This window comes from Triturus cristatus, chromosome 9 (genome assembly GCF_964204655.1).
Source record: "Triturus cristatus chromosome 9, aTriCri1.1, whole genome shotgun sequence".
NCBI lineage: Eukaryota > Metazoa > Chordata > Amphibia > Caudata > Salamandridae > Triturus > Triturus cristatus.
Genome location: NC_140592.1, coordinates 953024792 through 953043278, shown reverse-complemented (window position 1 = coordinate 953043278; position 18487 = coordinate 953024792). Strand labels below are relative to the sequence as shown.

Below are 18487 nucleotides of genomic sequence, written 5' to 3'. Positions count from 1 at the left end.
GGCTCCTCCTCCCTCGCGCAGTTCCGGGGGCTGGACACTGCATATTAGTACCATGCCTAAGCGACCGCGCAGCGGACGCGCGCAGCGGGCGCGCCGATGGCGCACCGAAGGCGCGCCAAAGGCAAGCCCGTCTGCGCCCATCCGCGCTCGTTCAGCGACTAGCGCCGGCCACGCTGCTGGAGAGGTGCTCCAAGAATCATCTGGCTACGTAATGAACTCCTCAGCTTCGCTCAAAAAGGCTGTCCGACGCCCTCCTGCATGGATGTCTCAGGGTGGGGGAGGAATTTTGAACAATCAAAGGATTGTTGTGATTCCTGTCCCTTCCGCTTGGAGAAGCTATCCAGCAATGGGGTCAAGAGTTGTGGTAGGATGGGGGCAGCATCCTCTATAGCTTTCGTTCAATCACCTGAGATATTACAGGCTTGTATGATCAACTGTAGATCTTTACCTAAACACAGAGATGACATATGGCTCAACTTAAAAACGAATTCTTGGGACATTATGTTTCTGACGGAAACTTGGCTACAAGATAGCTCCAATCCTGATCTTTGCCTGGCAATACCGGAGGGCTATAGGATGGCAATAGCTAATCGGCCAAACTCCAAACGTGGGGGGGGACTAGCGGTGATTCTCAGGAAGAAATGGGAAATTTCATCAAAAATCATCAAGTTGGCAGGCCCTATCGAGGCCATGTCTTTTTGTATCAGAGTCACCTCTACTCTTTCATATGCGGGCTTACTTGTATACCGGCCCCCTGACGCTACTCCCTCGCACTGGCAGGAGTTGTTTGATACTATTGCTGTTCTCTCCTTAAAATACACCAATTTTTTTGTCCTTGGAGACTTCAATGTTCATATGGACAACTCTAATTGCCCTTCGGCTGTAACCCTTACAGACACTCTCCTAGGCCTCAACTTGACTCAGAGGGTCCCCTCCGCCACGCATGTTGCAGGTCATACACTTGACCTGATTTTCTCAAATGACCTCTCCCTCAGTGTAAAGGACCCTCTCCCTTTGCCTTGGACTGACCATTTTCTGGTCCCTTTTACATTAACTGGCCAGATGATGCCCAGTGGGTCCAGTTTAGAGCCTGAGGCTAGAAGAAACTGGAGGAAGGTTCTCCCCGAGCCCATGGGTCTCGAACTTCAAAATACACTCCCGCCTCTAACAGGTCAACCCGATCAAGACATCTCGGTCTTTGATGCTTGGTTCACGGCGGCTCTTGACAAAGTAGCCCCCATTAATATCACAAAACCTGCTAGGAAAAAGCCCACAGCCCCCTGGTTCTCGTTAGAACTTCAGCGGGAGAAAAGCCTGTGCAAGAGGCTTGAACGGCTCTGGCGGAAAAAGTATGAGGCAGTGGCAAAAGAAACCTACAGAATGGCTCAAAAAAGGTTCCATAAACTAAAGCAAAAGCACTGAAGGACTATTTCGCAGATCTAATTATGGCATCGGATAATTCCTCTAAAGAAGTTTTTAAAATCGTGAAAGATTTTGTAAAACCACAAGTCCTGAAAAGTTTGTTCGCCCCCTCTCTGCACTTATGTGAGGATCTGGCCACCTTCTTCCAAACAAAAATTCAGACCATTTACGCAGCTTTCCCTAAAATAACCACTCCTTGGCCTCCGGCTGAGATCTTGCCTACCACTCTCCCCGCGGAGATCTGGAGTGAATTTCACCCTTTCAGCCCAGACATCTCCCTGGCTGAACTTTCTAAAGTTAAGTCTGGCTCTCCAGCCGACCCCTGTCCTCCTAAGTTTTTTAAAATCCTAGCTCCATGGTTGAATCCGGTACTTAACCATATTTGGAATTCCTCCTTGAAAGGAGGTATTTATCCCACTAACTGGAAAACAGCGTTCGTCCAGCCAATTCTGAAGAAAGAGGACGCTGACCCAGCAGACTTAAAAAACTTCAGGCCCATCTCACTCCTTCCTGTCCCTGCTAAAATACTAGAGAAGGAAGTTCAAACACAGTTGGCTGCATTCCTGGAGTCACATAAACTCCTCCGCGACTCACAGTCGGGCTTTAGGACAGGCTACAGCACAGAGACGGCCTTACTTGAAGTGGCTGAAACAATCAGGGAGACGATGGACCAAGGGAACTGTGCGATGTTGGTGCTGCTGGACTTATCCGCAGCATTCGACACGGTGTCGCACCAGATCCTTCTAGATAGACTTGCCGCGCTTGGAGTGATGGGTACCACCCTGAGATGGTTCCGCTCCTTCTTGGAGGGGCGCTCCCAAAAAGTGCTTTTGCACCCCTATGTATCCTCTTCCACCCCTTTGACATCTGGAGTGCCTCAGGGCTCAGCCTTGAGTCCCTCCCTCTTTAATATATATCTTGCCCCTTTAGCCCCTATAATCGAACATCTGGGGGTGAAAGTCATCTCTTATGCGGACGACACGCAGCTTGTGTTCTCCTTTAGGGAACACTCCGAGGCTGCATTTACGAATTTCAGAAGCTGTCTTCAGAAAGTTGCCTCTTGGATGAATGATAACTGTATGAAGCTTAATACAGACAAAACTGAGGTGCTCTTTTTCAACCAACCTTCCCCCCCCCAGCCCAAAACTTTGGTGGCCCGCAGCGCTAAACCCTCCTCCGGTCCCAGCAACCTCGGTAAGGAATCTGGGATTCAAATTCGATGCCTCTTTGTCAGGAAAAACCCAGATTAGCCAGGTCTCTGCCAGCTGTTTTTGGAAGCTAAAAACCCTGAGAAGATTCCTGAAGCTTATACCGATCAGCTGCAGAAAGTCCGTTGTACATGCTCTGGTCATCTCACAACTTGACTATGCGAACAGTTTGTATCTGGGCCTTCCTGAGTACCTTGTTAGAAAGCTGCAGATTATACAAAACGCAGCAGCAAGACTGATTAGGAATGTTCCATTCCGCCATCACATCTCACCACACCTCCGGAGCCTTCATTGGCTACCGGTAAAGAGACGCATCGAATTCAAGGCTTTAACCTTGGCCTTCAGAGCTTCTCAAAACTCAGGCCCTATATATCTCAAAAAAAGACTGCAGAAATACCATCAAGGCAGAACCCTTCGCTCGAATTACCAGGAATTACTGGTAATCCCCCATTTCAAGAAATCTAGGATGGGCGGCAGGTCGTTCTCGGTAAGAACAACCATGCTATGGAACTCTATGCCGGAACATCTGCGTAAATCCCCTTCAGAACGTGTCTTCAGGAAAAACCTGAAAACATGGTTGTTTGATCTGGCCTAGACCCTCCTGTCACTTTTGCGTTTTTCTGTCATGCTCTGCTGCTAGCGCCGGGACACCTCCGTTGGAGGTAGCCGCGCGCTCTACAAATGCCACTAATAATAATAATAATAATAATAATTGATAGATCCTGGAAGTCTTGCCAGGACAAATTAGTAGACATCTCTTGTCCTATTATAACATTTTGGAGCAACCCCATTTTCCCAGAGAGAATTTCAGATTGGGCGCAGCATGCTGACGTCTTTTTTGGGGAACACGGATCGCATTCTCCAACCAAGAGGTGTCTCTCCCTCCTCTTGAAGGTTGGCCCCAAATTAGGGGACCTGGCCTCCTCTAAGGCAGGCATGGTGACTCAGAGCGGGCTCCATGTGGAGCCATTCATTAAGGAGATGAGCAGGTTCGTAGCCACGTTCACCTCCTTAGATAAGGTGCAGGTCTCCATAAAGAAAATAATTCAGCTCAGAATTTTTGTTGGGGTGGAATGTGGCAGAGAATTCAAGAAGTCCCAAGTTCTCTCTAAGCAAGGAGAGTTCTTCCAGACATGATGAGGTCAAGGTGGCCGCGGTTCTAGAGATGCCTCCTGAGTGAAGTTCCAGGCCTCAACATTTTCTCCTTTCCACAAATAAAGGTGCGAAGCCGTTTGGCACAGTTTGAACACAACTGGGGCCAAATCACTTCAGATGTGTGGGTCCTTCAGACCATCAAGGGCTTTCATATAGAGTTCTACGAATCCCTGATCCAGGAGTTCCATCCTCGCTGGTTTTTGCAGAAGATCAGGTCACCTTTTAATAGATCGGGAGATGACTGACCTGCTGCAAAAAACGTATCCCATACCTGCCTCCACCCACAAGGTTTCCTCAGCAACATTTTTGGGTGGACAAGGCGGATGGTGGTCAATGTCCTGTAATGAACCTGACGGAGTTCAATCAGTGGTTGGTTTACCGCCACTTCAAGATGGAGGGTATACATGTTCTGCACGATCTCCGACAACCCCATTTTTCCCCCACACCGCTGTTTTCTGCTGTTTAAATGGAGAAACCAAGTTTACAAGTTTACAACCCCGCATTTTGGTCTATCCTCTGCTTCATGGTGTTTCACCAAGGTCCTCAAGCCCCTAGTGGGCGAGGGGCTTTTGCCTCATCTATCTCGACGATTTTTCTATGGACCAATGCTCGTCACCCCTGATTGAGCAGTTGAAGACAACGGTCGACCTTCTGCAACGTCTAGGGTTCATGATCAAAAAATGGAAATCTCTTCTAGTGCCGTCCAAATAGATGAAGTTCCTCGGCTTTGTCATAGACTCTGTAGCACAGACTTTAAGTCTCCCCTCTCAGAAAGTTGTGAAGATCTGCAAGGAGCTGAAAAGAATGTTGGCAAGATCCACTACTTCATTATGGTAGGTAGTCTGGGTGGTAGGCCTTCTGTCATCCTCGAAACAGGCAATTTTTCCGAGGCCTCTCCCCTACAGTGCCTTGCAATGCTTTCCACCTCAGACAAGGCCTGCAGTTCTTGGAACAGGTACCCGTAACAGACAAGGTGAGGGGGAGATGAGATGATGGTAGGATCACATGGAGATGTGGAACAGACGAGCCATATTTGTCTCCCAACACGGACATCGTAATAGAATCTGACCCTGTGGGGACTCATTTACTGGAGGAAAATGGTCCGCAGACGAGCGACAACTCCACATCATTGATTTCCGGCATTGCTGGAGACTCCAGGGCATTTTGCATGAAGCTGAGGGATTACTGGCAGCAGCATGGTCTGACTGCACAAACTAACGTTACTGATCTGCATGGGCCGGATGGTTTGGATGGTGTCTTTGAAATTAACAGGATCCCATGGGGAATGTGAGGTGGTCGCTATTGTAAATCTTGGCCTCTCTAGCTTCACAGGGTTTGGTATATCGTACTATCAACTCCTAAAGGGAAGCAATCTCTACGGGGCATGTCCCGGTTCAAGGGGCCTCAGTGGGAGAACACCTATTGGTATGTGAGCTAATGCGGGGGATTCTTTGACTATCCCCCCAGAACCTAGGTACTCAGCATTATGAGATGTTAACAAGGTTTTACGCCTCGTCTGTTCTTGGCAGCAAAATAAGCATTTGTCCTGTAAGGAATTGTTGGCGAAACTCGCCATGCTTTTGTGCCTAGTGTTGTGTTGGAGATTGTCTGACATGCGGGCTCTGGATATTTCGGGAAGGGTCTTTACCTTGCAAGGGGTCACCTTCCATATCTCTTGGCGTACCAAGTCCAATTCCAAAGTGGTGTCTTTTCCTGCTTTTGATAGTTCACCCAAGTTATGTTTGGTCCGATGTGTAAAGGTTTACGAGAGCATGACGGTGGAGCTCCGTCCACCGGGCGAGCGTCAATTATAAATATCTCTGGAAACCTTTCAAAGCAGTCACTCCTCCCAACAATGGCTAGTTGGATCTGTTGGGTCGTGCAAGAAGCGGGCATTGACGTCTCGCAATTTGGCACCCATTTTGTTAGAGGAGCAATGGCTTATAAAGCTTTCTCCTTTGGGACTCGTCTGGAAGACATTATCAATGCAGCAGACTGGTCTTCGAACTCCTTGTTCAAAAGGTTCTATTTTAAGCCAATTGTTGAGATGGCGTAATTGGTGATGGATAAGCTTTGAACAAACACAATCCTCGCCTCCGGTCCTGACATTAATGGACGATTTCCTAGTAATCATGTTGGAAAGTTTCAGACATATTAAGGACCTGGAGGTGGGGATTGTTCCCGATGAAGGTCCCTGAGATCGTTGTCCCCAGCCCGGAGCGTTGTAGAATATTAGGGTTTTTCACTGTATCCACAGTTGTATGGTAGATGCATTGCTTGTTTATTCTTTCCAAAGTAAAGGTTTATTGCAATTGTGCATGTTTGTAGAGGTATTTGCATAGTCCCTGTTTACTCCGTTATGGTATACGTATTATCAGACTGGCTTTTTCTGAATGTTTGCTTCAGTGTGTCTGTTGCCTTAACTTGCGTAATACAGGAGGGTTCAGATTCATTCTTTTTGTCCTAGCTTCATTCAGATTCCGATGGTTCTAAAGCAGAATAATGGACAATGGTGGAAGATCCTGTCGCAGTCAAGAAAGAAGAAGCTATGCGGGGGGCTTCCGCCTTTGTGGACATCCTGGACTGTTCATTGGTAGATTGGTGTTGACCTTTTCCCTGTGCACCATGGGAAAGATAGTTTTTGAGTTATTTTATTGAAAGCTACTGGAAAGGAAATAAAGAAAGTAGAACACAATCCTCGCCTCCGTGTCTTTAATAAAATTGAAACTTTCCTTTATGATTGCTAGGATTTATTTCACTCTGCTGCAGAACTTTGGCAGTAATTCTCTTTCACTCAGTTGTCTTTATTAGACTTCAGCTCTGAAGTTACTCTCTCACTCACTGCTAATCTCATTCCACCCCACCCCCAAAGCCATTGAAGGGGAGATCATCTGCAATGTAAGAGTTTTGTTAATGAACCTAGCATGGTGTTATTCATTACTACCTTTATAATGGATATCCTCAGTAATAACTGTAGACACAGCTTGTCGGTTTGCCATGGTGTTGGTGAGAGACTCTTTTCTTCATTGCTTCCTTTACAGTGCTTATAAGACCTCAGACAACAAGAATATTTTGATTTCAGATTATTCTGCTAAATAGTCCTTTATGCCACTGGAGTTAACTGTCCAAAACTGATTAAATTATCTTTGTTTAGTTGGCATAATGGAACACTTCTGTGGCTTGTAGAGGGCCATACTCAAAATGGTCTTCTCTGTGGCCTTTTGTCACTTAATTGACTGCTTTAGGAGAGTCACTGGCTTAAGTAAACTAGACTGGAGCTTTATTCTCTTTTTCATATATTTAGGAGAGTATGAGCAAGCTATTTAGTGAACTTAGTGCTGTAGTTTGGTGATTGTGCACCTTAATAGCTCCTCTTTTTGTATCCCCAGACGAAGAACTCCCTGATTACATCATGGTCATGGTGGCCAACAAGAAGACCCAGGAGCAGATGACAGATGATTTGTCACTCTTTCTAGGAAGCAGTACAATCAAATTTACAGTTTGGTACGGTCATTGAATTACTGAAGTATAAATGTTTCGCACATGAAATGTCTTACTTGTCAGTCAAATTTCTACAAGGGTAATTGTGTGCTTTGCACAGTAGAAATTGTTCGTTATTGCAAATTGTGAAGAAAGCGGTTTATTATATGATGAGGCTGCACTACTGCACCGTGCAATAAACTCACAATCTTGTCTTGGGTCAAGTCAGGTTTGTTTGCAAAACCTTAGCTCAAACCTGGCTAGCTGTTGTTTCGAGCAGTGAGCCATGGAGCAGTGAGTACCAAGTGCAAATCATTTAGAACTACCAAAGCAGCTGAATAAGAAGAAACGCAACACAAAGAAATTCCAACATTAATTTATAAAAATAGCTATTATTTTTATGAATTTGTGGCTACCAAAAGAAACGAAATCCACCTAAAATATAAATTATTAAGCAAATAATAAATCACTGATTTTTATTCAAATGAAAAACAAGCATTGGCATCTACTGTGTTAGTGGTTACTTGGAAAACATTTGTAAAGTTGTGACGCCTACTCCAGCAAAGACCAAGTCCCAGGGACCAATGAGACTTGGCAGGACAGTTGCCCTGCAGTCTAAGCAGTCTCCAGTCCAGGTCCAGGCTCTGTGGGCGAACCAAATATAGACATCAATGAAGTGGTCCTGATGCAAGTATTCCAGAATGCGGAAGGATGCTTTGGATGCTGATCTGGGGAAGGAGGGGGGGTGGAGGGTATCCTCCTGGGGCCATCCCTAGTTCCACAAACCCAGTGAGGCGACTTTTGCCACAGGGGTTGATGTACCTCAACGTCTCGTTGTAGCCTAACCATAAACCAGTTGTCACTTGTCTGCTGGTCTCTGGTTACAGCAAAACCAGCGGTTCTCTTTAGCTGAGGATAGTGTTTGTCTTGAGTGACCAAACTGCACTCTTATGACTTTCCCTAGTCCAGCATACTTGGGTGCAACTTTTTAGGGTTAAGACTTGGTCTCCCAGGTTGCATTTCAACCGGTTAGTGGCAGTCAGTCAACAAGACAGACTTCTTAAGCTTTTGTGGCCCTGTAGCTGTAACAGCTGTAACAGGAAATCAGCCAAGAGACTCTTGAGGCCACTTCTGTTTGGGGCTTGGGGATAGCTTTTCGACCAGGGCACCACAGGCACAATCCTCTCTTTGCTAGACCAAGGTTCAGCAGGTTCAGTCGAGTCTTTGGTGCAGCCTCTCTTCACTGGGTCCAGGTAACAGCAGAGCAGTCTTTCTTTGGTCCTTTCTCCAGTGCAGCCGTGATCTGAGGTCTGGGTGGCAGGGGTGCCACTTTAATGCCCTGAAATTTCCCTTGGGCTGGTGGGGGGGGGGGGGGGGGTGCAGTGACTACCAGTCCATGGGCTACCACACTCCCTCCTGCCTGAGGACAGCTTCCTGTCAAGTGTGGCATCCAGCTGTCCCAGAAAGCACTATTCTGTCCACTCTCAGTATGGTAGACCCCTCCACCCTCAGTGTGTGGAGCTCGGTAGCCAATCCTAGAGATGTGGCTACCTAAGGGTTACACGCCTATGGAAAACTGGTTTGGCAACTGTTTTACCCTCTCTGTACCGAAGACAACCCTCTACAATAACAAAAGAGCAGCCCCTCTCGTGGGTGTCCACCATATACGTTTCTATTGCGGCTTCCCCTTTGAATTTTGCCTTTGGGCTCACACCCTATTTGGCCTTCTTTCCAGGAACGGCCAAATAGGGTGTTTAAACGGCATGTCCTTTGTGTTACTTCCTGAAAGTCATTCAAACCTCTTCCCAGGATGGCAGGAGGCTGTCTTGTGGCCAAAACCATTAACGGTCACTGGAAAACATGTACAACTAAGTGGCAACTTTCTAAAGTTGTCATTTATTAAAAACTCAAGTCGGGTTAAAGTTTACGATTCATTTGATACCATGAAATAACAACTTTAGTAGTCCCATTCAGAAGTAAGAACTGCTGAATTGTCAGCATGTAACTCAGTGCTTGCCAATGGGGCTACTAGCCCTTCCACAGTAAACACGACAGTGCAGGGTTTGTAAAGTTAAGAAAACACATGTCCAACTTTTTAATATTATCACCCTGCCTTTCGGGCTCAATAGGCTTGCCTTACGGGTGGGTGGCTTGTGAATATTAAAAAGGAGGGTTTGGGCTTTGCCATTACTTTCAATAACAAAGTTGAGTTAGCAGTCAAAAACTGCTCTGCCAGCCAGCAGTAGTGGGCTGGGAGTCATACTTTGCTTTGTCTCACTTGTGGTGGCACAGTAGGTGCTGCAGTCCACAAGAGGCAGTTTACCTTACAGGCCCTGGATACCCCTAGTGCCATATATTAGGGACTTCCAAGTGAGTTAAGTAACGCCAATTGTAGGTGAACCAATCGGTCATATGTATCTTTTAAGGGTCAGAGCACTGGCACTGAGGTCTGGTTAGCAGGACGCAGTGCACCTTCAGAGTCGAATAAGAGCAGCATCAGTCCAAAACTTTGGGGTGATCATGAAAATGTGGCATTTCCTTACACATACAAAGTATTTTACCCAGAAAAGGGCCTTTTGATTTATTTGTCACATTTTATCTTACATGCTATATGCTAATGAATAAGTATTGAAAGACACTGGGATTTTACTTAAACCCATCTAATTTATTTTACACCAATCCCGACCAGAACCCGCCACACAGAAACCTGCAGATCACAGAAAGATGTATTTCGATGAAGCACTATGAGTGTCTAAAGGCAAACAAATACATATTTTTCTGTCAAAGGACATACCATGCAGGTTTGCGATTGTGACACCTTGATTTGTAGGTGGGGTTATTAAGAGAGTACACACCCTACAGCTGTGTGATGCATTGATTTTTTTAAACAGTTTAGAGAATGCAATACTTTGTACAGCAGACACCCAACAGGATTGTAATGGATTACTTTCGGTGTTGGCCACCTTGCATCTTTAAGGTTTGTGATGTCTACGTGCCATTAGTGTGTGAGATTATAGAAAATCATTGATGGTAAACAAATTAGGTAGGCTGGAACGGCACCAGGAAAACAGAATGGTATTTTTAATTTGACAATAATTTGTAGATTAGTACGATTGTTAAAAACACTAAAATGGAAAACTACAAGTGTTTCGCCCCAACAACTAGTTGGATGCTCTGTGGTTATGTGGGCTCTGGTTTTAGATGAATAAAGAGCTACTTTCTTGTCCTTTGCTTTTTAATCACAACTGTATGTTTGTTTTAATTTTACATTGTTTAACAAGTTCAAGTTTATTGATGTTATGCAGCTGCCCTGTGGCTAAAGTAACCAGAATTCATACTTGCATTAATATTTCTCGGCAGCCGAGCTGGGAGCTAGATATTTTCAGATCTGATGTTAGCGAAGACATTTTGCTTTGACTTAAATTATATATTTAGTATAATTTAAGGGGATTTAAGCCAGCCCTCTTCATCAGTTGATTCGTTGTCATTCACCTTTTTCTTCTGCCCACTACAGCAGTGGGGTAGATCATGTTCATATTGCTCATATTAGGCATTGACTAACCAAGGTGAATGACAGCATTCTGTTCTTTCATATGGACTACACACACAAAGTAGTTAACCTGGATTACTTTGGCAATGTGTGATTATTTTTTTTTTATATATATTTTTGATTTTAGACATTTTTTTATATTGATGAAGGCTTGGCAGGTCCACAAAATATAGTTTTACCAAAGCCAAGACAAAACACGCATTGACAAAGCCATAAGGCTGATGTCCTACACCAGATTTAGTGGCTTTGCCAATGTTTTTTTCATTGGGCCTGCAAATATTTGCTTTTTGTTTGAGATACATGCAGCCATATATGTGTTGTCCCAGATATGGCCAAAAATCCTACATGAAGTTGTACAAAGATTCTGAAGCTCTTTTCTGAAGTCTTGATTTTTTGTTTTAAAAAAAATAATCTGTGAGGGAAGATTTGGCCTGGCAGAAATTGCATGTTGTATTTAATGTAATATTTATTCATATATGGACAAGTCACACCAGCCTGTATAGCAGAGTACTTTACCACATATTAGAGTAAAACAGCACACAGTGTCATAAACTTACACAAATAACTGAAAACATGCAGCATACATAAGTTGATGATTACATAATAAACTAGTCCACTTTGTGCCTGTCACATTCTAATTCCCTAAACACGTGCACGACTATTCGTACAATGCATGGGCATATGAATATTAATGCCTGGGCAGCTGATTTAAAAAAAATCCCTTTTCTTTTTAATGTTTTCAGAGTAATGAGGTGACCCCTGACACCTGAAACCATTTAAAGGGTGCTGTGTTCTTCAGTCTAGCTACTTGACATCCCTCTGACTCACCGATCTTATGCACTGCTTCCTGCTTTCAAGCCTATTCTATGCAACTGCATTCTTGAGTGATCTGCACACTGATTATCTGCCACTTGCAGAGGGAAAAGAGGCACTTCCCTGTTTGTCTCCTATTGGGGCGCTGATTTTGGAAGTAATTAAAACAGCACAGATTATTTGTCCAGGCAAATCTTTTGAACTCTGATCCGCAGTTTCTATGGTCGCTCAGTGCATTGATTGCGGATAACAAGAGGGAGAATTAATGTATTCTGTTTTCTGTTTTCTAGGCTTCATGGAGTGCTTGAAAAACTTCGATCAGCCACTTCTGGTGAGTAGAAGATGGCAGGGATAATAACCCTGCTTGGTTGGAAAGCGGCAAATCCATATGTGGTGCTTTCTTATGTTCTTGAACCATGCACAAGATTTTGTAAAGCCAGTCGTGTCTAATTTGTACTTAGAACCCAATCCTTACTCATTCTTTCTTAACTCTCATTTATGTATTTATTTATTTTACATAGCATAAACTCCAGCCAATTGAGTCCAAGCAGTGTACATTGCATAACAAAAAGAGTAAGGCAATCATGTGGCGTCATTCAACTAGGATTGCCATAAAAGTACCAAAGTAGTTAATGTTGAGGTAGGGCTGATATAGAATACAAAGAAAGAAGGACTTATTAGACAGTGGGTGATTATAGGTTGTGAGGATGCATGATTGAATGCATGGAGAGTCAATGTACATAAACATCTAATGACTGATGTAGAGCATGCAGATGGTCAATGATGTAAGTCAGTGATTTTATTAACTTGTAGTGGGAAAACACAGAGTAAAATACAGTAGGAACTGCCAAAGGCTCTCTAGTTTAGCAAAACCTCTGCACCTGGAACGGCAATCATTTGTTCTCTAGAACTCCTGCCTTTAATCAACTTGTACTCTGCCTCCCCTTTATGTGAACAACTAATGCCAAGTGGCAACAGTCCACAAAACAGACTTGGATTGAACTCTACAGTTCTAAGTGACATAAGCTTGAAAATAGAAAGAGAATGGAGAAAAGAAGGTTCAGAGAACAGATAGGGAAGTAGAGCGCACTTCTTGGCATTGTAGAAATTACCTTTAGGATCATTTCATAAGCAGAAATTATGCAGTCGACAAGCAGGAGGGCGAATCTCTCTCACACATTGAACAAGAACTGCTCATGCTGCAGTCCTGCACGAAGGACTAGTTCTGCATTCATGGGGCCGGGCGGTAGGTTGGCCCATCATGAGCTTTGACTTTCCTGTGTGGTGGTTGCTACAGTAAAACCATAAACCTGTCTGCTGCTTTCCCATGCAACTAATTTGTAATACTAGGTTGAGTGAACCATTTCAGGTTGCCGAAGATCAGCAACTATTTAAAAATAAAGCCAACATCATCAAAGATTTAAAAATAAATCTCTTGCTTTTGGTATATGTTCTATTGAAAATGTGTATGGGGGAATTATATTCTGTGGTCGATATTGACCACCATGCTTAAGTTGCTGGTTAAAAAAACTAGTTTATATCCAGCGTCAGCCAAAATGGTAAGTTATTCAATTGCTAGGAATATCATATGTTTATTAGATGTGTATATATATTTGCCACATATGTTTGTAAGTCGTGGGATTCACATCCAAGTTTTCATTTGCATGCACTAATACGGTTTCAGATACAATGCGAATATCCGCGATGAGAGTGTTTAACCTCATGGAGGTAATGCAGAGATTGTTTCATCACTTTTATTCAGTTGCTCAGGAAAAGGAAGGCTCACTGATGTTGACAGAGCACATTGAGTATGAAGAGTCCGAACAACTATTACCTTGTGATTAAGACTATTGAATATTGATAAACAAAAATCTAGGAAATCTCTTTTCCTGGGACTTCGAAAATCTTAATGGTTTTAATGTGCTACCTAAACAACAGTGGGCAAACAATATGCATGTTTAAAAAAAAAAAAAAAAAAGATTAAAGAGATTGAAATGCTTTGTTTTTAACTGCTTTAACTCTGTAATGGATGTTTAGTGAAGGGATACCTCTTTTAGTATTGAGCCCTTTATTTGACCGGGACTTTTGGCTTTTATGATGCATGGAAGGGTTTCATCTTAAGTGTCCTCTGGAATAGACCCTATGTCTGTCACAGCCACGCTTTGGAGTCTTCGACAACTTCCAGATAGCATGCTGTCATTATGACCAATGATGGGAGAAGTTGATTACGCCACTGTTGATAGGGAGGCATATTGCCACATCAAAAGATGCAGTACATTATGCTTTGGGTGAATGGCGGATTGAGAGGAATCTGAAGTGGGCAATAGTGTAGCAGGGATGAAGTGGAAGTTGAAGAGTACAATTTTCTGTTAAAGAGTAGAGGAAACAGCGACTTGTCGAGAATACTCAAGGAAGTATGGGCGACTTTGTCTTCATTCTCCTCCATGGCCCCCTCTCTCTCTCTCTCTCTCTGATGGCAGTCCCTTCTGCTCCTTCTATCCATCAAATAAGCAGTGTGTCTTTGAATCACATTATTCTGGGAGTATCCGTTACAAGGAATGATAGAGAGTTTTGACAAACCTTTCTTTTAATTGATGTTTATAGAATCTGGAACTGAAAGATTTCAAAGTTTGAGTGAGATTACTTGCTAAGGTGTTGAAGTTCAGGCCTAGAACTCTTTATCCCAGGTTGGCAAAGAACAGTTGTCTCCAGCTTGACCCTGTCTTGCGTGATCGTCTGCTTCAGTTTAGTCGCATAGGTTGGCTCCTTAGAACTTGCGTGTCGGGAATCAGAACAGTTATTCAAATGCCATTGACAGCAGTGACAGAATGCGTGCTCACTTTACCTCCAAACCTGCCCTTTGCCTTCACCCACCCTCTTCTGTTACGCCAACAGCTTGCAAAATCCAAATGGCTATAATCACTTTCAACAGGTTTGAAGGCTTAGCAGTCCACGACTGTAGGTGTAGGTGTCAGACATTAGTTTAAAATGAAAAATTACAAAATTCCATTGTATGTTTCTCTGTAATAGCATGTGTCTCAATAGGATATTGTATATACATCGGTGCATGAATACATTTTACGTCTGTGAAATAATGCAAATTGATGGAACGTAACAAAGCTATGATTTTTTTAATTCTTAACACAACGCAAACAATAATATGATTTCAAATTTAAAAAAAGTAATCATTACTTTAACACCCAACAGGGAAATGAGTGAAATTAATTGAGCATTTAAAATCCAAACTTGGATCTAAATTACTGTAGTTAAAAAAAGAAAGTGTCCACTAAATCACACTTCCTTTGGGTGTTGCCCAAAATTGTAGTATTCTCATCCAGTATCATTGATACTGGATGAGAAAAATTCAGTTATTTAGATAATGCAGACTGCTAACTCAGCTGTCCCTTGGTGTAGTGATAATGTGTATTGTTCTCACTAAACTCCATTGCGCTCGTGTGTCAGAAAGAGGAAAGGCTGAGTGGTCTCTGCTACAATTCATACCTCTGACTACAGGTTGCATAAATATTACTTCAAGAACTTAAGAATGTAACCAAACAATTTATTTCCAAAATGCAAATATTAAATATGAACACACTGTGTATGGCACAGACAGTCAGTTGTAATAATTTTATTTTGTATAGTATTGGAAACGTGTGATACTTGGACATAAAACGTTAAGCAGTGAAATGACTGAAGCATGGCTACCTATATACTTATAAGGAATTAGTTTTAATTAATCTGCTTTTGGGCACCACCATGAAATTGCACAGTTTGTCTGGTCAGAAGTTCTGATCCCAGTTGCCTTTACAGTTGCTTAAAATGGTTTAACAATGAGGGAGTGAGAGTGAGGAAAAAAAATAAAAAAAAAATAAATATATAATACATTTTATAACCAGGTTTGAGTTGTTCGCAACAAACAAGATGTGCAACATAAAACACCAGGCGCTCAGTCTTGTACATTGTTTCCTTAAACACATTTCTGATTTAAGCATTAAGCAAACCAAGGCCCAGCCCTTATTGGTCTCACCCTTTCCCCCAAATATAGTGTATTTCTGTGGGCAACCCTGTGCCACATATATAGGCTAACTTTGAGTTTATCTTGTAGAGCACTTCATCTGTAGTTATTTTCTGCTATGATTGACAACAAAAATATATTTGTTGGTATTGTAGATCCCAACAGTCAGAAGTCAACCGATGCCATCATTTTTGAGAGCAGTATGCCCTCAAATAAGAACCTCTCTGCCAGCAGTGAAGATGGAATGCCTGATGATCCAGGCCTTTCCATCTCTCGGACCCGAGTTGAACATCTCGATCCTCGTGTATCTACCAGCTCTCTTGGGCAGGGTGACTCTTATGTCAGGTAAGACAACAAGCGATCCAAATGTCAAAGTAATGACCCGCACAACATAAAATCTAAAACATTTTTTGAATGTGAAGGGCATCTACTGAAAAAGAAAGTGTTTGATTTAAACTTGTGGCTTGTTTCCACCAAACTGAGTTCTGAGTAGGAAGTCTAAAGTGTGTAGAGACCGTAATGAACCGGAGAGCTACTTGTAGAAAAAAGCTTTGTATATGGTGGACATGGTGTTTGTTACCCATGTGTGCAACTCTTACCCACCACTGATGGTGCTGCTAAGAAGATGACATAAGTTAATTTCCATGATGGAGATTTCTACTTGATGGGAACAACAACAGAACACTGTATTCATGTGGGAACAAAGAGGTCTGATAAGACATTGATAGATGTTGGCAGGTCTGCTCTAATTGCTCAAACAGTGTCTGCTGCTAAAGTAAGCAACCACATTGACCCTATGATCTTCATATACTATCTCGTCTATTAACACAGATGGAGAGATTTGGTGTTCTCTCTTTTGTTGTACTATTCCACCAGGTTTTGCAGGTGGCTTTGGCACTGGCAGCACTGCTTCTAGACCTCAGAAGATTTCTGCTCTTCTTCATAAGTGGTATGCCCTCTGCTTCCTCACATTGGGGCCTTTCATGAAGGTGTGTTTGACATTTTCCAAACTGTTGTATCAGAACCATCTGACATTCCTGTGCTGTCAAGTTCACTTTCTTTCTTGCAGTATATGCTTGTGGGTTGTACCATGAATTGGGATTACATGCAGTCTAATTTCCTTGCCCTCTGGGCCTCATAGCATTGGATCTTTTCTAACACCTCACTCAAAGCTAAGAATGAGACATTGTTAGACCTGGCAACCCCCTAACTTTTTCCCTTCAGGCCTCCTGTTTTTGCTGACTTCGTTTTGCCTGCCATTGGACTTTGCACACATTACCACTCCTAACCAGTGTTAAAGTGCTTGTGCTCTCTCCCTGCAACATGTTAGATTGGCTTGTACCCAATTACCATATTTAATTTACTTGTAAGCCCCTAGTAAAGCAGCCCTACCTTTTCCCTGGGCCTGTAAATTATATGTTACTAGTGGCCCTACAACAATTGTGCCACTCACTTAAGGAGCTTTTTAAAGAATATTTTAGATCTGCTATTACCAGGCCCAAACCTTGGTTTTTAATATATATATGTCACCCATACAGTAGGCCCTGGAAATCCCTAAGGGCGGGGTGCAATGTATTTAAAAAGTGGGACATGTCCTTTTAAGTTTTACATGTCCTGGTGGTGAAAACCTCAAAATCCTTTTTCACCACTGCAAAGCCTACCTCTCCCATAGGATAACATTAAAGTTACCCTATTACATTTTATACGTTTTTTTTCAAATGGGAACAAGTTCATGTTTGGTGTCTCCAGAATTTTAATGAAAAATCCTACGTTATGGTGAAGTCGGTTTTAAAATTACAATACTGAAGGTGCCAAATTAAGAAAGGGGGCCTTTTCTTGCCTTAGCCATTTGGTGCCTGTATCCTGTCTCTGGGTCACATGGGTTGTAGTGGGAGCTTAGGTGTGACTGGATGGACAACCACTGGGAGGAAGGAGTTTGACCCAGCCCCGCTTGCACTTGAATAGGCTGTGTCTTGTCTCCAAGGAAAAGGCTGCATACCTACTGTAGTTAGTCTGGAACCAGGGCCAGGAGGGCAGTGCTCCTTTGCACTTCAAAGGTATGCCTCTGGAAGCTTCCCCCCACTTCAAAGGCACCACTGGGTATACGTTCTGGACCTAAGACACCTGCTCCTCTTTACACTCCTGGAGCTGTGGATACTCTGCCAGAAAGAGGGACAGCTGTGCTGCTGAAAGGACTAAAAACATTACTGAATGAACACAAATGATGCCTCAAGAAAATATCTGTGATTACAACGGATTAAAACCTACAATATGAAGCAATCATCATATACCGCTTGTGTTGTATGAAGTTTAATGTTATGAATGTTTTGACTCACATTTGTGTTCATTCAGTAATGTTTTTCTATCATGGTTTAAATTGATATAGCAATAGCCACAAGGATACAGTGCGCAGAGGTCAAGTTGAAATACTTGATATAATTTTTTGTTGATTCATGACTTGTTCAGGCAGCATGTCAGCCTCTGCAGCACGCCGCATTTAAAAGAGATATATAAAAAGTATATAAGAGTTTAACTAGGAGTACTCCTCTTTTCAATTAATTTCATACTGCTGAAAGGACTGCCATCTGCTGGACTGATGCTCTGCTTAGCTGACCTGCTGCCCTCTTACCTGGGTGAGATGGACTCGACCTGCATGTCTTGAACCCAGAGTGACTCCACAACCTTGCACCTGGACTCTGGCATCTCTGAGTCTACCCTGCCAAGTGGTCTCATCCCAGTCCTGGGCCCTTGGAAGTGAGCTAAAGGTGCTGTGTCGGACCTTGTGAGTCCAGCGGAACTGATGCATCGTGCCTGCTGCTCTGCGCACTGCAGGGCAACAGGTGC

General features: G+C 43.2%; 1 protein-coding gene across 4 annotated transcripts in view; it reads left to right on the top strand.

Annotated features, from left to right (window-relative positions):
* The window catches only part of ZC3H14 (zinc finger CCCH-type containing 14), a 299808-nt gene that overhangs the window by 56344 nt on the left and 224977 nt on the right, over window positions 1–18487 (top strand). For all 4 annotated transcript variants that reach the window (XM_085626576.1, XM_085626575.1, XM_085626578.1 and 1 more), the window contains 3 exons: window positions 7175–7289; window positions 11919–11959; window positions 15799–15988. In XM_085626576.1, coding sequence (XP_085482702.1) covers window positions 7175–7289; window positions 11919–11959; window positions 15799–15988 — 346 coding nt within the window. The remainder of the gene's footprint in view (window positions 1–7174; window positions 7290–11918; window positions 11960–15798; window positions 15989–18487) is intronic.